Source organism: Lagenorhynchus albirostris, chromosome 2, assembly GCF_949774975.1.
Source record: "Lagenorhynchus albirostris chromosome 2, mLagAlb1.1, whole genome shotgun sequence".
Classification (NCBI taxonomy): domain Eukaryota; kingdom Metazoa; phylum Chordata; class Mammalia; order Artiodactyla; family Delphinidae; genus Lagenorhynchus; species Lagenorhynchus albirostris.
In genome coordinates, this window is record NC_083096.1 from 164,244,839 (window position 1) to 164,264,162 (window position 19,324).

A 19,324-nucleotide genomic window follows, 5' to 3' on the forward strand; every position below is an offset into this window, starting at 1 on the left:
TCACTTTCATGATGTTGGGCAGATGTCTGAATACCGAATGGCTCACTAGTTCAAGGTACCTGAACTGTGCGAGGTGCTTTTCATGCATTATTTAATCCACACAACTCTCCTGTGACCCTAAGTATTAATTCTGTTGCATAGATAAGGAAATTGAGGAAGGAGAATTGAAGTAACTTGCTTACGGTCAAACATTAAATGTCAAAGTTGGAATTTGAACCTGGGTCTGTCTGTTATGTTAGTGTTCCCTAGACTCTCACTTGAGGTTCCTTTTCCACATCTGTAAAATGGGACCACCACGCTTTTCTCACAGGGTTGCTGTGAAGATGGAGAGATTACTTTTGAAAACATCTGGCAACAGTCACTCAATGATGCTACCTGGAAAAGAAAATGTTTTGCCCTCGTTTTTATTTTTGGCAAACTTGAGACACAGTGAAATTAATCAACCCTCCCCCTCCCAGGGATAATAAATGACTAAGTCAGGACCAGAATCTAAGGGGAAGGGTACAGGAGAGTCAATCAGGGGAGGCTTCCTGGAGGAGACCCAGTTTTCATTTTATGACAGCAGTACTTAGAGGAAGTGGGAAGCCAGCAGGAGAGGTCTTAGCTCTTAGTCATGATGTGGTTTTTCTGATAAGCTTGCTAGAGTTCCTAGTGCCCAGAGAAGCTAAGAAGCTTGACCAAGGTCACACAGCTACTAAATGGCACTGGTACAACTTGGAGTCACATCTAACTCCTTATGCCTGGATCTGTCTCCTTGGTGCTGGGGAGGGAAGGATGAGAAGCAAGTAACAGTAATGTGATGAGGCAGGAGAAACAAAGGGTCCCCCAGAAATTCTCAAACATCCTCCCTCTGCCACAGGCCAAGGCCTCAGGATCAAGTTGACCCCAGTTGTAATCCTGGTTCCACCATGGACCACTGATGTGGCCTCAGCAATGTCACTTGACCTCTGAGTCTCAATTCCCTTACAGGATTTTGCTGCGGATTCAGAGAAATGACTCCAAGTACCCAGCCCGGGGCCAGGCATAATGAGAAAAATAAGATGGCCATTATTATTCCACAATGCCAGGCCAGCCACAGATGAGTGGCAGGGCTGGACACCCAAGGGACAAAAGTAGACTTTTAGTGCCAACCACTCCCAACCCTACGGTCGTGGGCACAAGTGCTTAGCAGGGTAAGGGCTGGCAGGTCAGGTCCATGATGCAATCACAGCTCCCTGCTTATGCCAAGAGGTGAACTATGACCCTTAGGAAATGGAAAAACAGCCCATTAACAAGAAGTACAAAACAAAACCTCAGCGAACTTTTATTTCTCATCATACAGAACTGGTAGCAAAGGCAAAGATTTCTGCACTTGAACACTGAATACTCCTCCCCACCCACCCGGGGACACGTACAGTCATCTTGTCCCCTCTGGAATCCAAACCCCAATGCTGGGGCCTCTTCTCTCCTGCCCAGCTTCATTGCAGGGAGGGCTTTGAGGCCTGAAGGGGGTGCCAGCCGCTTGCCCATGCCTGCACGGGTATGAAATGTGGCACAATGACCAGGCTCCTCTCCTGCCCCACCCCAGAGGGGAGGGTCAGAAGCAGCAGCAGCTTGGCCCTTGCCTTTCTTCAGTCACCTCCCAACTGGTCAGAGGGGAGGCACATACTGCCGGAAGAAGGGCAAGGGAAGTCATAATTCACAGCTCGTTTGCTACAGAAAGTGCCTGGGATCAGTCCTCGGCTGCTTCTGCCTTCAAGCAATCCACCTAAAACCGAGGAGAAGGGACAGAAATTGGGATGGGGGTGGGGAGGTCCTTGGTAGGTAGCCTGGAGAGACTGACTACAAGAGGGGGGGGCTCCCCAGAAGCCCTCAAGATCCTGCAAGGATTGCAGTTGGCTGCTGCCCTCAGAATCTGAGTGAAGGCTCAAATATCTCAGAAACTACCCCTCAGTCTGCAACTGTGGAAATGGAGGTCACCTGGCCAGTGCCAGGGCCCACACAAGAACCCTGGGGTCTCCTGCCTCTCCCCCTGAGCCATGTACCACCTAAACCACCTAGAAAGGCTTGCTTTTTTGGCAAATGTTTGTGGCAGAGCCATGGGAGATAGCAAAGTGGGATGCCAGCTTCTGCAGAGCAGGTGCAGCTCTGGGGAGGACAGATTTTTCCCTGTCCTTCTCTCAGACACTGACTATGGCTCTAGGGTTGAGGCCCTGAAGAACCTCACCCATAAAAAACCGAAATACAGAGAATGTATAATATAATACTCCCTCTTCTAAAGGCAAAATGACCAACAGAGAGTCCAGACTCTCTAGAGATAATCTGCTTTTTGATGTGCTTGGTCTCTCTCCTGGGGCCTCATACCACCAGGTGTGGGAGAAAAGGGTAAAAGGGCAAACAAAGGAGGTCAAAGGAACTGAACTAGGACTGGGGCAACCAGGGGACGAGAGGCCTGCAGGCTGCCTAACAGAACAGGCTTTTGGGGAGCCAGACGCACAAACCAGCTGTGACCCTGACTTTCACATTGATGGATGAATGGCAGGTGGGAGGTAATGAAGTCTGAGAATGAGGAAGCAGGAGGAAAGGCAAAGCCGCTTGGAGTGTCAGTCCCTGGAGGTGTTTGCCCCTCTCCCTTGGGGGCCAGCCAGGGACTTCCCAGGCCAGGAAGGCCAAAGTACTTGTGCTGCCCGGGCCCCTGCCTGCTGGCCCACAAGTCTGAGCTCAGCCCATTTTCCTTCCTGTGCCCTTGGCCTCTGGGGGTAGGGGCAGGAAGAAGGGCCTTGGCGCCTGGAGATTTGCTAGTCCTCTTCCAGCTCCCAGGGGCAGAGCTGAGATCCCAGAGTCAGTGCAATGATCCTGTCCATTCCAGTGAGAAGGAGGGTGTGGCTCAGGGGCTGCACATCACACACAGGCCCACCACCAGAATAGGGTGGGTGGGCGTGGGACAGGCAGGCTTAGGGTCTGTCTCCAGACAGAGAAGTCCTTGCAGGGAGAAGGATGCCTCCAGGGTCAGCTGCTCCAGGCCCAGGTCCTGCACACGAGTCAGGTCATGTAGCGGGTGATGGCACGGAGGGCATAGAGCAGGGCGGCTTGCATGCGGGCCTCCAGAAGCAGCAAGTTCACGTGGACCTGGGGCGCAGAACAAGGGCTTGTTGGCAACTGATGTCACTCCTCGCCATCCCCTTCCCTCCCAGACTGCCACTATCCCTGACCACTCATCCTTCCCCATTCTTTTTTTTTTTTTTTTGGCCATGCAGGATCTTAGTTCCCTGACCAGGGATTGAACCTGTGCCCCCTGCCTTGGGAGCACAGAGTCTTAACCACCTGACTGTCACGGAAGTCCCTCATCCTCCCCTTTCCTACAGAGATGCCTTGACCTTTCCTAAGGCTCTAAGCAACTTGGTGCAAGGACTGTGTTAGAATTTCAAGCACATTTATCCCTATCACGGCTAATCTCTTCATCCCCCGAAACTAAACACAATAGCTACCCCTGACATCTATTTGGGATCAGAGGTTTACATTCATTTTCTTATTTCATCCTCCCAGCAACCTGGAAAGGCAGGCAGTTTTTATTCCTATTGTAAAGAAAACAAGCTCAGAGAGGCAAAATGACCTGCCCAAGGTCACATGACTACCAGGTAACAGGGTTATGATTTGAACCCAGGTCCTTCTGGCTGCCACTGAGGACCCTGGGAAGCACACTCCTACTTTACAGGTGAGTAAATGGAGTCTGAAACCACACAGTGGAGTAGGACATGAACCCAGGACAATACACCCAGGTGCCCCAGAACAGACTTAGTCTGGGGCACCTCACTGGGTCCCGACCCCTTGCCTCCTCCATGGGCCAGGCTGTCTGCTTCCGTCCTGCTCCTACCCTGAGAGCCTCACCTTCTCTGAGTGGCGGAAGTGCCTCCAGAAGTGGTTGTACATTCTTCGGGTGGTCTTCTCTGGATAGCAGGCCACTGTCTTGATATAGACCTTGAGGTTCCGCTCCAGGAGCTGGTTCACCTCTCCGTAGTCATAGTCGTCATATCTGGATGGAAAGGCCCCAGTAGCATCACTTACCCTCTGCTCCCACAAGTATCTCCTCTCCCCAGTCCCACCCTGCAGAAGGAGGAACAGAGAGTGGCAAGAAAAGGCAGAAGGTAGGAAGCAACTAGAAACTTCATTCCTCTTAGAAAAACAGCTGATGTCATATTATCACAGGCCACTGGACTCGTAGGGGAATGCACAGAGGGTGAGCATGCTGTACTGACCATGTGAACATGTATTCATGGCATCCTCAAAACTACTGTACACTACTGTATACAAAACTATTGCATACAATTTATTGTATTTCATCAGCCTCAATTTTACAGATGAAACTGAGGTTCAGAGAAGTGAAGTCACCTAGGTCACACATCTGGGAATGGGATTCAAACTCAGCTCTGCCTGACTCCAAGGTCATAGTCACTACTTTACAGCTGAGGCCATGCTTGGAAGATGGGGCAGGAGATCAATGCAAATATTTACCCTGGAGAAGGAAGAGGGAAAGAGAAAAAGGAGCCGGTAGTCATTTTACAGATGGGCAAACTAAGGCCTGGGGAAGGCAATTAGCTTGTTCAAAGTCAAAGAGCAAGTTGGTGACAAGTCTAGAAGCCACTTTGTCACTCCCTAGTCCAGTGAGCCAGTGAGTCATCACAGATCAATGTGGATGAGGAAGACTGGTTTAATTTTTCTTTACTTTTTTTTAAATTAAAAAAAAATTTTTTTTTTTTGGCCACGCCACGCGGCACGTGGGCCCTTAGTTCCCCGACCAGGGATCGAACCCGTGCCCCCTGCGGTAGAAGCACAGTTTTAACTACTGGACCGCCAGGGAAGTCCCAGAAGACCAGTTTTAGACTAGAGGACAGATTTGGTAGACAAAGGTTTAGGAGTGAGGGCCATGTTGGAGAGTGGAGGAGCCTGGACCTGGCAGCTGGGCAGGAACTAGCCTGTGCCACACACACCCTAAGATGCCCGTCCATCTTTGGCCTTCCCTGACTTAGAAACCTGCCAAGGAGGTTGGCCAGAAGGAGGCTGGCCAATTAAGCACAGCTCAACCCACTCAGTGAAATATGATTTACAGCTAGTAATGCACAGAAATGCACATTTTTCTACAAGGAACATGTACCTTTTTAAAACTTTGGGGATTTTTTTTTTTGATGCTTGGAATAATAGCTAAACTAGAAAAGCAAGAAAAAAAAATCACGTGTTCTCTAAAACATGCTCTCATTTGATTAAACTGAGTAAAATAAATACAGTAGACAAGAAAGTCTTATTTTTGTAAAATTATATGTGTTTTGGTCATTTGTGCATGGAAAAAAGACAGGAAAGAAATATTTGACAATAATAAGAGCAGGTGGGATTATGGGTGATTTTTAGTTTCTTCTTTTTGTTATCTGTTTCCTAAATTTACTAAAAATCTGGCTCTTTACAAACATCAAGCATATCTTTTAAAAAACGAAATAACAATTATAATTTCAACTATACAAAAGCAACTACATAAGAAAGAAAAAAAGCAATAGAGGAAAACATCTCAGAATGTGGATGTGGTTGTGGAGTAGTAGAATTTTGGGAAATGGTTTCTTTCTTTAATTCTTTAAATTTGCCACAACATTATCAGAGTGAGGTTTGTAAAAATAAAAAAATTGTTCTGTGTATATTTTTGACAAGTAATTTCACATCTAGGGTTTACCTACAAGGACTTAGGTATAGGGCTTCCCTGGTGGCACAGTGGTTAAGAATCCGCCTGCCAATGCAGGGGACATGGGTTCGAGCCCTGGTCTGGGAAGATCCCACATGCCGCGGAGCAACTAAGCCCGTGCGTCACAACTACTGAGCCTGAGTTCTAGAGCCCGCGAGCCCCAACTACTTAGCCCACATGCTGCAATTACTGAGCCCGTGTTCCGCAACAAGAGAAGCCACCACAGTGAGAAGCCAGCACATCGCAACAAAGAATAGCTCCCACTCGCTGCAACTAGAGAAAGCCGACGTGCAGCAACGAAGACCCAACGCAGCCAAAATAAATACATTAATTAATTTTTTTTTAAAAAAGGACTTAGGTATAAAACTAGTCATTGCACATGGTATTTGTAATAGTGAAAAACTGCAAACCACCTAAATATCCAACAATAGGGAAATGGTTGGATAGTTACACTTCATCCACAACAACACTATACAGTGGCTAAAAAGCATGCAAGATCTATTCACACCAACAAGGAAGGTGGTTCACAATAGATTATTAGGTAAAAAATGCAAGTTGCAGAATATATCAAGTATGATTCCATCAATTAAAAAAAAACTTACTCAAAAAAGATCAGAAAATACTTAGGTAACAGAATGAAAATGTAGTCCATCATACACTATACAGAGACAGCCATTATCAAATAACATTTTACGGTACAGCCTTCCACACATTTTCCATGCATGTACACACTTTTAGTTTAAAGAAAAAAAAAAGGAACAAAAAGAAGATTCTGGTTGGTAGCCAGCTTTCTTTTCTTTCAATACATTTTGACCATTTTCCCATGGCAATATAAATAAGCCACTATTATAATTTTTAATAGCTGCATAATATTTCACTGAATGGATATGTCATTATTTAAAATCCCCTACTGTTGGCATTTCTATTGTTTTATTTATTATGAGAAGAAATGCTACTTGGAATGAAAATACAAATATAACTCTCTCTCTCTCTCTCTCTCTATATATATATATACACACACACATACACATACACATACATACACACACACATATATATAAAATCTCCCTAGTTATCTCTGGGGGTCGGATTAAAGAGTTTCAAAAGGTGAGCATGGCTATTACCTTTTATAATCAGCAAAGAAATACATTTGCTTTGAAAAACAATATAGGCAGGAAGAAAGGGAAAGAAAAACAAACAGAAAAAGGAAACAATTGTGAGCTCAGATTGAGGGCTTGCAATACACTCATGCCCCGGTCTTGCACTCACCTGATGCCAAAGACGCAGTGGATGTAATTCCAGATGGCCCTGCGGAGCATGGAGGTATCTACTCCGCTGTGCATGGCAATGGTGTTGTAGGTGAGGCTATAGGCTGCCTGGAACTTCTCATCCAGCAGCTGCCCACCCTCGGGGTAGAGCCGCTGGATCAGTGAATAGCCATGGTCCTCCCAGGTATAATCCTGAGGAACGTGGGAAGGGGTCAGTGAGGAGAATGTTTGGGGCCCAAGGCTAGCCGGAGAGACGCCATCCTCTGGAGCACACCTTGGCTCTCCATAATGTGTCTCTCCACCCCACAGATCTAACCCGCTGCTTGGTCTGGACCCGAGAAGCTGAGGAGGATGCAGCTTGGTGGTGACTTCCTCCTTGTGATCAGGACCCCCTGAGCTTAGGGCACAGGTGGGTCCCTTCACATCCAGGGTCTCCCACTTCCCTCGTGCAATCCTGAGGGAGAGAAGGTACCCAAATCTCTAACTACACAAACCACCCACCCCTGCTTGTTTGCAAAGCAATAGTAAGACCAGTGGGGAGAGCCTACCTGGGCGCGGAAGGTGGGGGGCGCCTGAGTCCCCCGCCGGGTGAAGTCCTCATATCCGAAAGTGGGGTCTTCCACAAAGCATAGCATGTCTGAGTTTGGAGAGGGCTCCAGGATGTCCGCTGAGGACGTCAGAAAGAGGTCATGGTGAGGCCAAGGCATGGAGCACAGTGGCCTCCACTCCTGGTTAATCACCATTAGGGGGCTGGGAAATGCAGAGTAGGGGGCCAGAGAAAGCCCCTCACCACATCGAGTGGGACCAGGACTTCGGCAGGAGCCAGGCCTGGGGGAGGAGGTAAATCAGGCCTGTGGTGGCTGGGACGTGGCTGCAGAGGTGCAGCGCATGGAGGTACCTGCTTCCCAGCAGAGATGATGTAAGGAGGGGGCGGCCCCTGAACCTGGACACCTGTGACCCTGTACCTGAGGGGGTCACCAGCAGGCTCTCTGACTTCTCCAGCTCAAAGCGGCTCTCCATCTCCTCCTGGGAGGCCCCCTCATCCCGCAGCAGGCTCTCCTGCAGCTGCCTCATGCGCTCCATCAAAGCTTCCACGTCGCGGGCAGCCTCAAAGCCCTGCAGGAGAGACCTGGTGGTGGCCATCTACTCTTCCTCCCTGGGCCCCAGAAACCCCACACGTCTTTCCCACATGCCGGGCCTTCCTGAACGACCGTAAAGGCCCCGTGCCTCCTCTGTGACAGCCCCTGCACTGGACAGCTCACATGGCCTGTGCTTCCCAAAGTGATGTTTAAGAGCTAGAGAATAGACACGGCTTCTCTGAGCATCAACTTCCCTCACAGGAAAGGGCTTTTTAAAGTATCTGTATTTTTAAAATACAAACAAATAAGCCACTTTATAGAATGAGAGGCAAACTTCGTATTTTTAAAGTTCTAAAAGTCAGTGACTTTAAGCCCACGGGGCTCCATGCTGAGGCCAGTCACATGGTTATTTCATCTCATCCTCACAACCCTTTATGAAGTGCGAGTCTTTATCCTCATTTCCCAGATGAGGAAACTGGGTTTCAAAATCAAATAACTTTTCTAAGGCCTCTCAGCGTGCGTTAGGGAAGCAGCTTCAGATAGGGAGGCGCTGTCTTCTACCCAAGGACCAGGGGCCATGCCAGCTTCCTCTCCCACCAAGACTGAAGCCCGTGACTTACCCCAGAGTGGTTCAGTGGGTCCCTGCTGGGGGGCGTGCTCTGCTCACTGGGGGGTGAAGGGGCCTGGGGGGCGGGGCTTCCCTCGGGGTCCCCCTCAGGGAGGATGCCACAGCCGAACACGAAGGAGGCTAGCGAGTGGCAGTGGGTGAGCAGGACCAGGGCCTGGATGAGCTCGGCCAGGGACCAGCTGTGCTCGCCTGTCTTCAGCAAGGCCTGGAGAGAAAAGGAAAGGCCAGACCTGCTCAGTGCCTGCCCTGGGCTGCCTGCCATGCCCCAGCCCGGCCCCCGTGCTCCCTCGGGGACCCGCCTCTCTGCCCACCGCACCTGGATGTGCTCCTTGGTGATGAGCCACGGCCGATGAGCCAGCAGCTTGTTGATCTCGCTGAGCTTGCGCAGCTTCTCGGGGGCACGGTGGAGGCCAAGCAGCCACTCAGGGTCACCGCCAGTCTGCAGAAACTCAGCCATGTGGGAGCCCACCAGGTAGGAGCACTGGTGGCGGGCGGCGGCCTGGAGGTGGTGGACAGAGCCCAGGTCACCCGCTTCTTTCTGTGCCCTGCTCGGTGGGTACCCCATGGAGGGAACATCACGAGCCTCACTGTCGCCTGAGAGGCAGGAAACTTAGGTTCTAACCCCAGCTTTGCCCCTGGTTTGTTGTCCTCCCTTGGGCAGGTCAACTGACTCCTATGTGCCTCAGTTTCCCAATCTGCAAAGCAGGCATTAAATAGGCCTCTCTTCAAAATCTAAAATTCGATCGATGGTCAGATAAAGCCAGGGTTTTGCTTTATGCTGCCTCTCCTCCTTGTTTGTGGAATCAAGCCCCCAGCAGAGAGATCTGAGCACCGAATCCCCCAATGTGTCCACCCCTACAAAAGCCAGGCTCAGACAGGCTCACCATGATGGCGATGTAGTGGCGCCAGGAATTGGCCAAGGGCCCATCCGTGTGCAGCAGCAGGTAGTGCAGGCGCCAAAAGCTGGTAAAGTAGTCGGGGTGCAGGCCCATCACCACTGCCAGGTTGTCCACCCTCCCGGAGGACATCAGCGCCTCCAGCCCCAGGTGTTGCTCGAGGCTCTCGGCTCCCTCCCGAAGGACCTGCCAAGCAGAGGTGAGGAAGGGATGGCTTCCCCTCCTGCCCTCCCCACCAAAGAGACCAACATATTCATTGCATTCATTGGGATTTTAATAGCAAGGAACTGAAGACAACCACCATGTCCAAAAAAAGGAGAACAGGGGAGGAAAAGATATTGCATTAAATAATTAAACAAATACTTATTAGACACTTTATATAATACTGGTTGATACTTATATAATGCTCGCTAAGTGCCAAGCACTGTTCAAACACTTTACATATATTAACTTATTTACTGCTCACAACTATGAAATTAGAGACCTGTTTTCTCCAATTTTAGATAGGAGGCACAGAGATTAAAGTACGGCTTCTCCTGCTTTCATAGAGCTTCTATTCTTTTTTTGGCTGTGCCGGGTGGCTTGCGGGCTCTTAGTTCCCCAACCAGGGATTGAACCCAGGCCCTCAGCAATGAAAGCGCAGGATCCTAACCACTGGACTGCCAGGGAATTCCCCACAGAGCTTCTATTCTAATAGTGCAAATCCATGCAGTCATTGGAGGTGGGTACAAAATAGTTCACATTTCCTGAGTGATTTCTCCGTGCCAGGTCTGAGTTAGGAGCGTTCCCCGCCTGCATTATCTCACTGATTCTTCCCAGTTACCCTGTGAGGTGAATACTATTATTTTCCCCCACTGACACATGAGGGAATCAAGACCCAGAGAGATTTCATTCTGTGCTCAAGGTTACAGATCTGGTAAATGACAGAACCAGGATTCAATTCCTGATTAAGCCCAAAGCCTATTTCTTTCCTTTATTACAGAAGAGGAGTGGTTATTTATAAATGAAAAAATAAAAGATAAGAACAATATTTGAGCTTAAAATTCTGGGCTACGTAAATAATCAGCGGGTGGTTGTGTGTTTTCCACTTACAAAGGGTGGAAGGAACTGAAGGGTTTAGACGTTTGTTAACAGCTCATTAACTGCTTGGCCTACACATTTAGGAGAACAAGGAGGACAAGGAAACATTTGTCTTTGTTCACTGAAGGCCAAAGAAAAAGAAGGAAACTATTATTTTTTAATTTGCCTGTTCATGGGTTTTGAAGTTTCCCCCACCACCAGGCACACACTGGAGTGTCAGTTCCACGATGGCAAGGATTTTTGTCTTTCTTGTTCTCTGCTGTATCCCCAGCACCTAGAACAGTGCCTGACACACATTAATCATTCAATAGATATCTGTTAAATAAATGAATGGATGACCTGACTCAGTAGATGAAAGGTGTCTCTGTTGCATTAAGTGAAAAAATAAAACATAACAACCAAAAAAAAAACCACACCAAAAACCCAAATAAACAACAACAACAGAACCATGTTATAAACTATGACCTTGGCTCCGTATGAAAAAAAGTCTGGAAAACAGTGGCAAATGGTTAACAGCGATTATCTCTGTGGGAGTGGGATTGTAAGAGACTAAAGCTTTCTGAAACGTTGGAAATTTAAAAATAATGAACACATATTACTTTTGAAGTCGAAAAAAACTTTAATACACGCACAGTCAAGGATGAGAAGATAAACATGCATAGTTCTATCTTCTTAAGGAAATGCAAGTCTTGTTCTGGGAATCACAAGTTTGCTCATTACCTGGCTGTGTTATTATCACTTTATCTCTTTGAGCATGTTTCTTCCCAGCAAGATGGGGTTGACATGCTTGCCTCAAAGAGCTGTTTTGTGGATTAAATGGGTCAAGAACCTGAAGGGGTAGTTTCAAACCTGCAATTTCAAGAGACCAGCAAAGCCCCACACACACTCAATGCCCCATGTCCTTTCTTCCCAGGGACCCACAACAATTCCTAACCCCTTTCAAGCTTACCTCCTCCACTGGAATGAAGGCACTGGGCCCTCGAGGGCCTCGCCGAACCCGGCTCTCCCTCTGCTCCTAGAAGGAAGCACATCATGGTTAGATGGAGGTAAAAGCGAGGACTAAGAAGATAGTTCTCTCTCCAGTTTTCTCCTCCTATCCGAGGGGTCACACTAAGTTTTTTTTTTTTTTAGGCTGCACCATGCGAAATCCAGGATCTTAGCTCCTCAACCAGGGATCGAACCCGGGCCCCCTGCATTGGGGGCGCAGAGTCTTCACCACTGGACCACCAGAGAAGTCCCCCACACTGAGCTTTTAAAATCACCTTTCTGGCTCACCTTGCATGAAGCAGTCAGGTGGAAATATATACCAGTTTGGTGGGTGAAGAAAGGGTAAAGCGACCAAGAGAGCTTACCCCACAGGCTGAGTTCTTCAGGAACTGGGAAGGGACACAGGAGCCCACTATATAGCCCCAAGGGAAATATACAGCCACCGTGTTGCACATTTCCAGGAGGCCACCTTCTCGGCAGCCCTGGAGAACCTATAGGAGAAGCCCCCTTGTTCGTATCCTGAAGCCAGGTCACCAAGTCCCCTAGATTCCTATGATGCAGCTTCAGCCCCTCTCAAACCCACAGCCTCACCGATGGTATCCCTGCCTCCACAGCCCCGCCCTCTCCTATCCATCCTCTACCAAGTTAACAGAACGAATGAATAAATAAAACATTCTCCCCCAACCCCACCTCTGGGACCAGGAGCAGATCTAGTGAGTACATGACACTGGTGGTTTCTAAAGAGGGCAAACTTGCTGTAGCCAGAGTGAACTTCCTCAAGTGCAAATCTCATCACTGGCTTAAAACCCTGCCTCTGCCTCCTGTAGCCTCCCAGACCATTAGTGGCTCAGGCCCGCCGTGCTCACACTGGTCACACCTTTTGCAGAGCTAACTCTGTCTTCCAGGGTCTAAGAACCTTTCTTCTGATCCTCATCTGTGACCCCCCAATTCCCAACGCTTTTGCTTCTGGAAACGTTGCCTTCTAATTGTCTGAGATAGGTCTCCCTACTACCAGATCACATTCTGTGGAGAACGGTACCAGGTCATTCACACTAGTCTGTGAATGAAGAAAACAGAGAAAGCAGAGAGGCGTGGAGGGCAGGGCGGTACAACGCTGATGGTAGCAGCTATTCTGACGTGGCTGTATTGGAGACTCTATGGAAACCACCAGTTTTTTGTATCCATTTGTTTTGCTACCTGAGAGGGGGCTCTCAGCACTGGCCTTAGAAACAGTTTATCCAAACCAGAGTCATACCCTCACTGGACAGAGACGGTGTCCTCCTAACTCTCCCCTCCTCATTCAAATTTAGACTTCCTGCTAATCCTCAAGTGTCCAGGGACTAAAGATTATAATTGAACCTTCCTTTTCACATAGCCAAAAACCCCCTGAGGGAGGCAGAGCTCTGGGGCTCTGAAAGACCACAAAGGAAAGAACAAGGGTACAAAAGTCCCAGGCATGAGTACCAATTCTGCTGCCACTAACTTGCTGTGTGACTCTGAGAAAGTAACCTAAGCTCTCTGGGCCTTAATCTTGGACAAAGAAGGTAGCTGGGCTGACTGCTTAGGCCCCTTTCAGCCCATACTTCTGGGATCTACCAGGCCAGCCTGGTCCAAGTCCAGCATAGAAACCACCACAGTCCCCAAGCACTCCCGTTTCACCTTCCCTCCTCCCTCACCAAAGAGAAAAAAAACCTAACAGCTCTGTCTGGGAGATAAGGATTGCTGACTCCACAAACTGGGCCTCCCCCTCAGGGGACCTAAGGACAGATAGAAAACCACAGCCAGGTGTGGTGGGGAAAGGCAGGAAGGAACTGGGGGAGTTGGGGGGTGTGGGACAGGGAGGGCCCACCAGGGTACTAGCGAGGGACAGTGAACAGCTTTGGGAATCCCTTCCCACTCTAAAATCTGCCCCAGGAGCTGTCAAGGGAAGAAACTGATGCCTGTGGGTCTCTAAATGATAGGTCTGGATCTACCAACATTATCAGCCCTGATGAAGAAGATGATGATGATGATAGAATACTGTTAAAAGATAGGGGCTCTTGACACAAGCTGCCTGGGCTCAGATGACAACTCCACCACCTATTATCTGCTAGCTATGTGAGCCTCAGTTTCCTCACCAGATTACGGGGTAATAGTACCTACTGTCACTGGGTAGTCATGAGGATGTAATGAGGTACTGCCTGTATAGGCCTTAGCTCAGTACATCTGTCACAGCAAGCACTTAACAAGTCAGAGATCATTAACCTCATTGTTATTTCAAACAAGGGCCTCTCAACCCAAGCTGCACATTTAGAATCCCTTTGAGAAGCTTTTTAAAAAATACCAATGCCAAGGCCCAGCAATTCTAATTTAATTGGGTGCGGCCCAGCATAATTTGCCAGGGAGGGAGGGCCATTGTTTCACACCATTTATTGATCACTTTCTCAATTATAAGGCACTGTGTTAAGTGCTTTCCAGGCGAAACCAGAATTAATCTGTTCACTCAACAAATATTTTTGATGACTACATGGCAGGTAGCAAGAGTACAGGAGTGAAAAGACAAAATCTTAGCTTTCCCAGAATTTACGATCTAAAGGAGAAAGACAATCAAACAAATGATGAATAGGATGTCAAATCATAGATTATATGAATGGGTGGGGGAGTGTGTGCAATATTTCAGTCCTAGTAGACAGGGAAAGCCACTGAGGAGACAACCTTTAAGTTGATATCTAAATATCAAATATCTGAATGAGTTGATGGGCCTGTAAAGGGCCTGTAAAGATCTAGGGAACCAGCATTCCTGTCAGATGTAATAGAAAGTGCAAAGCCCTGAAGGCAAGATCAAGCAGATTCTAATCCAGAGCTCCAGTACCCTGAATGCCTCCCCAACCTAGACACCCAAAACTTGAGAGGAAGCAGACGGGGCAGGGGCCCACCACCAAAAGATGACACCTCCAAATCAGCCCTCCCCTACTTCCTGGGGTAGGAAGGCAATAATAATAATGGTGGGTAACAACGCTGATTACCATTGGCGAAGCATTTATTTCATGTGCACTTTAAGGGAGTTCTACAACCAGAGCTCCCATTTTACAGATGGGGAATAAGGTTCAGAGAGGTCAAGTCACTTCCGGTCACTCAGCCAGGAAGGAGGTAGCAGAGTTAGGATACAAATCAGGTTTCCTCAACTGCAGAAACTTCCTATTCTCTAAAGTTCTCAAGGTCTCAGAAGCCCCAAGGCTTTGCCTCTGAGGTTCACCAGGAATGAGAAGCTCCTTCTCCGTCTACGTTCCCAGGGGATCCACTGCCCCAATCACAGCCCTTGTCATCCTGCCTTGTTTCTTACCTTGAGAGCACACACTGGATCTAGTTCTCTGTTGTTATCCCAGAGTTTAGCACAGTGAGTCCAATAAAACTTTGTGCTATGATGAAATATTCTTTATCTGCGCTGTCCAATAAATATGGTAGCCCCTAGCCACAGTGGCTGAGCATTTGAAGTATGACTAGTGCAACTAAAAAACTGAATTTTTAATTTTAAAAAATCTGATTTATCTACATTTCAATAGCCACATGTGGCTAAGGGCTACCATATAGGACAGTGCAGGTTCAGCACACCTGATAAAGGCAAGATCCCCACCCTGACTATGTGGATAAAGAAAGGAAAACCAGAGGGGGCGGGTGACCTACCCCAGGCAACACACAGCTAGGATGGGGCAGAGGGAAAACCAATGAGTTCCAACTGAGGGGACCACACAGGGCAGCAGGAACACTGAGGTCAGACAGCCGTCTGGGTGGCCACTCAACTGCGAGGGCTTCAGGCAAGTTGTAAAGAGAGGATAATCACCTCAGAGCTCAGTGCCTGGCTCTTGATTTAAGCGCTCACTAAAAGTTACCTTTCATATCAGCTTCCATATTACGTTTCACTAGCACACTGGTTGCATCTAATCTTCATCAGTTTGGGGGTGGGGGTGGGGGTCTCTTCTGCACACAAGGAAAGATTAAGGTTCCAAAGGTTAAGCACCAGCTGACAAGAGGCCAACCTGAGATTTGAATTCAGCTCAGTCTGGCTTGCAAGGGTCCTGTCCACCACCCAGATCAGCCTCTTGGAGTAGCCCCAGCCTTTATTCTTGGTATCCTATCCAGAGCCTGCAACCTCCAGGACTCAGCTACGGAGACCTTCGAAGTCACTCTGCCAGCTGGGAAGGGGCAGAGACTCCCCTCCCCGTGGGCTGCTGAACTCAAGATTCTTGCCTGGGTTTACACCTGAGAGGGAGACAGAGCCCAAGCAACCTCTGATCTCCAGCCTTGCAGGGAGGGGTGTGTGAGTGGTGCATATAAACTCATATGCCCACCATGATCTGGCCGATTTCTCACAACCACCTGGAGGGAAATACGTCTTCTTATCCCTTTTTCAGAGACAGCTCACTGAGGTTCTTTTGGAGCTCAGATCTGACTTCAAAGCTTGCACAGTTCACAAGGGTCAGCTAAGCCAACAAGGGGCAAATAGTTACCAGCACCTATTAGGTACTAAGAACAGTGCTGGGGGTGGGACCTACAGAGTGTTTCTAGTCTAGCAAAGGAGACAGACAAGAAATTCCTGATTACACAACTGTTATACTGTAATTGGGATAATAGCTCCTGCAATGGAGAAGGGGAACAGGAAGCAGGTATGCAGAGGGGAATTATCTGGTGGGGAAGGAAAGACTTCCCTGAGGCAGTGATGTTTCAGGAAGTGATTCTAGAGCCCAAGAGGGCTCTGAGAACATACCACCAGTACTAGAGTGAAGCATCTGAAGGCCTTGACCCGGTGAAAGCATGTGTGGCGAAGTGATGGGAGTTGAGGGGACTGTATATTCCTTGTTCATACTTGTCCAACTTCCCTTGGGCCTTGGGCACCCAGCTCTGTAAGTTCAGCACCCTACTGTCTTCTAAAGATCCTGCTTAAAACAGAATTTTCCCAAGGTCCTCTTTTCTTGAGAGAGAATCTGTAGAAAGGGGTCAGATATCACCAGCTTCCCCCCACCCCCGCCTGCTGTTGACAGCTGGCTTCCACCTAAAGGCCACACCCTCAGAGCCTTCCCAGTCCACCAGGGGCACACTCTTCTCCCCAGGTCACTTCCCAGACACTGTCCCAAAGAGGGATGGACCAATTCTCACCTCAGGCAGGAGGCGTGGGCTCGGACACCCCCTTGTGAGACACTCTGGGGAGAGGGAAATATGTGCTGTGGCCACAATCTAAAAATAGCTAGCGTGTTTGATACAGGACGTAGTTGCTATGCTCTAGGCACTGTGCGTTGGCCTTTGCATGTATTCTCAGTTAATTCTCCCAACAGTCCTTTGGAAATATGTCCAAATCTCCACAGGAGGAAGTTGCTGATCACAGAAGTGATCACTTGGCCAAGGTCACACAGCAAGTAAGTGGGAAGGCTGCCACATGAACCCGGAGCATGCCTGCTCTAGTGCCCAGGTGCTCCAATAAATAAAATTATTTCCATAAAGAAGGAAACAGACAGAATAAGGTAGCTTGGTCAAAGTCCCGCAACTGAGAAGTGGCAGGAGCAGTATTCGTCCCTCCACTTCGGGCTCCTAAACCATGATAGGGAAAGGTGACAAGCTAACAGAAAACCGGGGACCCCCGGAAACCGTGCTGCTCAGAGAAGTGCAGCTGTTTTCCCCAGGGTCACAGTTCAGGACTAGCACTTGTCTGACTCCCAACCCCAGTAAGACACTTGCGCCAGGCTCCATGTCTGTAAACTCAAGAAACAAGCAAAACTCTCCGTTGTGTGAAGCACACTTGGAAATCCTAGAGACACCCGAGCCAAAGAATGAGCTATTCTGCTGGGTTAGTGAAGGAAGCCTCTCTATAGCCCCTCCTGGGCGTCAATTTTCTCATCCCGTAGATTGGGGCTACTATTAATGGTATAGCTCATATTTTGCTAGTTTAATCCTGAGGACTCAGCGAAAAGGCAAAGCCGGAGCCTGGCATCCAGTAGGTGCGTAATAAATAAGATGGCCATTGTCCGTGGCGGTGGTAATGGGGGAGGGGGTGTCAGATTGGGTCCAGCCGTATTCCCAGCCTCACTGCAAAGACAGTCCCTCCAAAACAAACTTCTGGGACGTCAGACCACTTAGTAGGGCACAGCCAAATCGGCGCTTGGCTTCTGGTGTCGCGGCCAGGGTTTTCCCCCTCTCCCCCGTGCTTTGGCCGCGGCGTACCCGGCAGCCCGCCAAGGCCCCGAAGCGCCCACGCCCCCAATCCAAATCGGGGGTGCAGGTGGGGGCGGGGGACGAGGTCGACCTCCGTTGGCCAGCCCCAAGTGCTCCAATCCCCGAGCGGGGGCACTGCAGCGGGTACATATCCTACCTAGAAACAGTTCCTCTAGCCCCAGCCTAGAGGAAAGGATCTGCGGAAGGGGGCGGGGAGGAGGAGTGGTCGGGCCGCTGCGCCGGGATTTGCCTGGACTTGAAGACTCCCTCGACTAGGGCCCAAACCCAAGATAACGTCGAGAAGGCTCCCCTCTCGTTGGCCAGGAGTCCAAAGGAGCCTTGGAGGGCTCTACAGCCCCGGGGGTAGGGGCAGGAGGCGGAGGGAGCCGAAGCTGCCAGTTGATGCAACCCCACTCCGGCTTGCGCGCTCCACTCCCCCTCCCCGAGCCGGGTGGGGGTTAGCTCACAGACTTGGCTCGCGACAGCCCAAAGCTCGGACGCGGCTCTGGGTTCAAGGGAAGAGTGGCGTCGCTCGACCGCTGCTTACCTCTCCGGCCCCGGGTAGGTAGCCCTTCAGCTCGGCGCGGCACTCGGAGTCCGCAACGATCATGGTGTGCGCCAGGACCCAGCCGCGGCTCGCCGACCGCCCGTGCACCCGAGGGGCTTTCGGACCGACGCGCGCAGGAAGCCGGGACTGCGGGCCGCTGGGGAGGTTCTAGAGCCCCGCGGTGTCTCTCGGGGTTCCAGAAGGCTCTGAAAGCCCAGGATCCGGGAACGGCCGCCGCTGCGCTGGACTCCCCGCTCGTCTGGCTTCTGGATGGTGAATGGCCTCGGGAGCCTGGGATTGGCCGCGGCGCAGGGGTTTTCACGGCCCGGAGCGCCTCGGAAGTCCGCAGTGGCCACGGCTGCTCGCAAACCCAGCGCTCCTCAGCATCCCCACCGCGGAACTGCCAGCGCTCTCCGGGGTCTGACACCAGCAGCTCCGCTCTGTCCGCCGCGGTCCCTGGGGAAGGGCGGGGACACAAAAGCCCCGCGCCGCAGCCAATCAGATGCCTGTTTCCTGGGGAGGCGGGGCGACACCTCCCTCTGGAGCCTACGGCTCAGCCAATCGGCACCAGGAAGCGCCCGGGAACTCTGGTTGCTGTAGTCCGCCCCGGACGAATGCTGCAAACTTTTGCAAGAGGGTTTGGTCAGATTGCTGGCAATACCAGACGAGAGTGACAATCCGGAGAGTCATTAAAGCTGCATGACGAAAGGGGACTTCACCGGGCTGGGCCAGAGAGCCGGGTGTGAAATCCCTCTCAAGTATGTTCTTCAGCTTTTCAGTTCCTGGAGGGACTGGTTCGGGTTAGGAGAGGTAGTGCTAATTACAGAGCTGACCGCCAGATCTTTGGAGATCAGAGCACATAGCCCGGTTCCTCTGGCCTCCGGGAAGACTCCATCTTAAAATGTACCAGACACAGGGAATCCAGCTTATTTGTGGAGTCTCTGGAAAAGCC

At 49.9% G+C, this 19,324-nt stretch overlaps 1 protein-coding gene across 2 annotated transcripts; it reads right to left on the reverse strand.

Annotated features, from left to right (window-relative positions):
• Nucleotides 1–1,296: 1,296 nt before the first annotated feature.
• SESN2 (sestrin 2) lies at nucleotides 1,297–18,819 on the reverse strand. 2 transcript variants are annotated; one of them, XM_060140860.1, is made up of 10 exons: nucleotides 18,373–18,819; nucleotides 11,605–11,670; nucleotides 9,564–9,761; nucleotides 8,996–9,178; nucleotides 8,672–8,884; nucleotides 7,938–8,088; nucleotides 7,521–7,639; nucleotides 6,974–7,164; nucleotides 3,868–4,012; nucleotides 1,297–3,108 (listed from the first exon to the last, which is right to left on the reverse strand). In XM_060140860.1, exons 1-10 carry the CDS (start codon nucleotides 18,433–18,435, stop codon nucleotides 3,022–3,024), a joined length of 1,416 nt encoding a protein of 471 aa, XP_059996843.1. In that variant the 5' UTR covers nucleotides 18,436–18,819; the 3' UTR covers nucleotides 1,297–3,021. The 2 variants fall into 2 exon arrangements, with proteins under 2 accessions (XP_059996843.1, XP_059996844.1); XM_060140861.1 differs by lacking the exon at nucleotides 1,297–3,108 and having other exon boundaries at nucleotides 3,988–4,083.
• Between the last annotated feature and the right edge of the window lie 505 nt (nucleotides 18,820–19,324).

Coding starts and splice junctions, on each gene's coding strand:
- SESN2 (XM_060140860.1), bottom strand. CDS start 18,435: ATGATCGTTGCGGACTCCGAGTGCCGCGCCGAGCTGAAGGGCTACCTA. Junction 9,179..9,563: donor GCCACTACATCGCCATCATG/GTGAGCCTGTCT, acceptor CACCACCTCCAG/GCCGCCGCCCGCCACCAGTG. Junction 4,013..6,973: donor CACTGCGTCTTTGGCATCAG/GTGAGTGCAAGA, acceptor CTTTCCATCCAG/ATATGACGACTATGACTACG.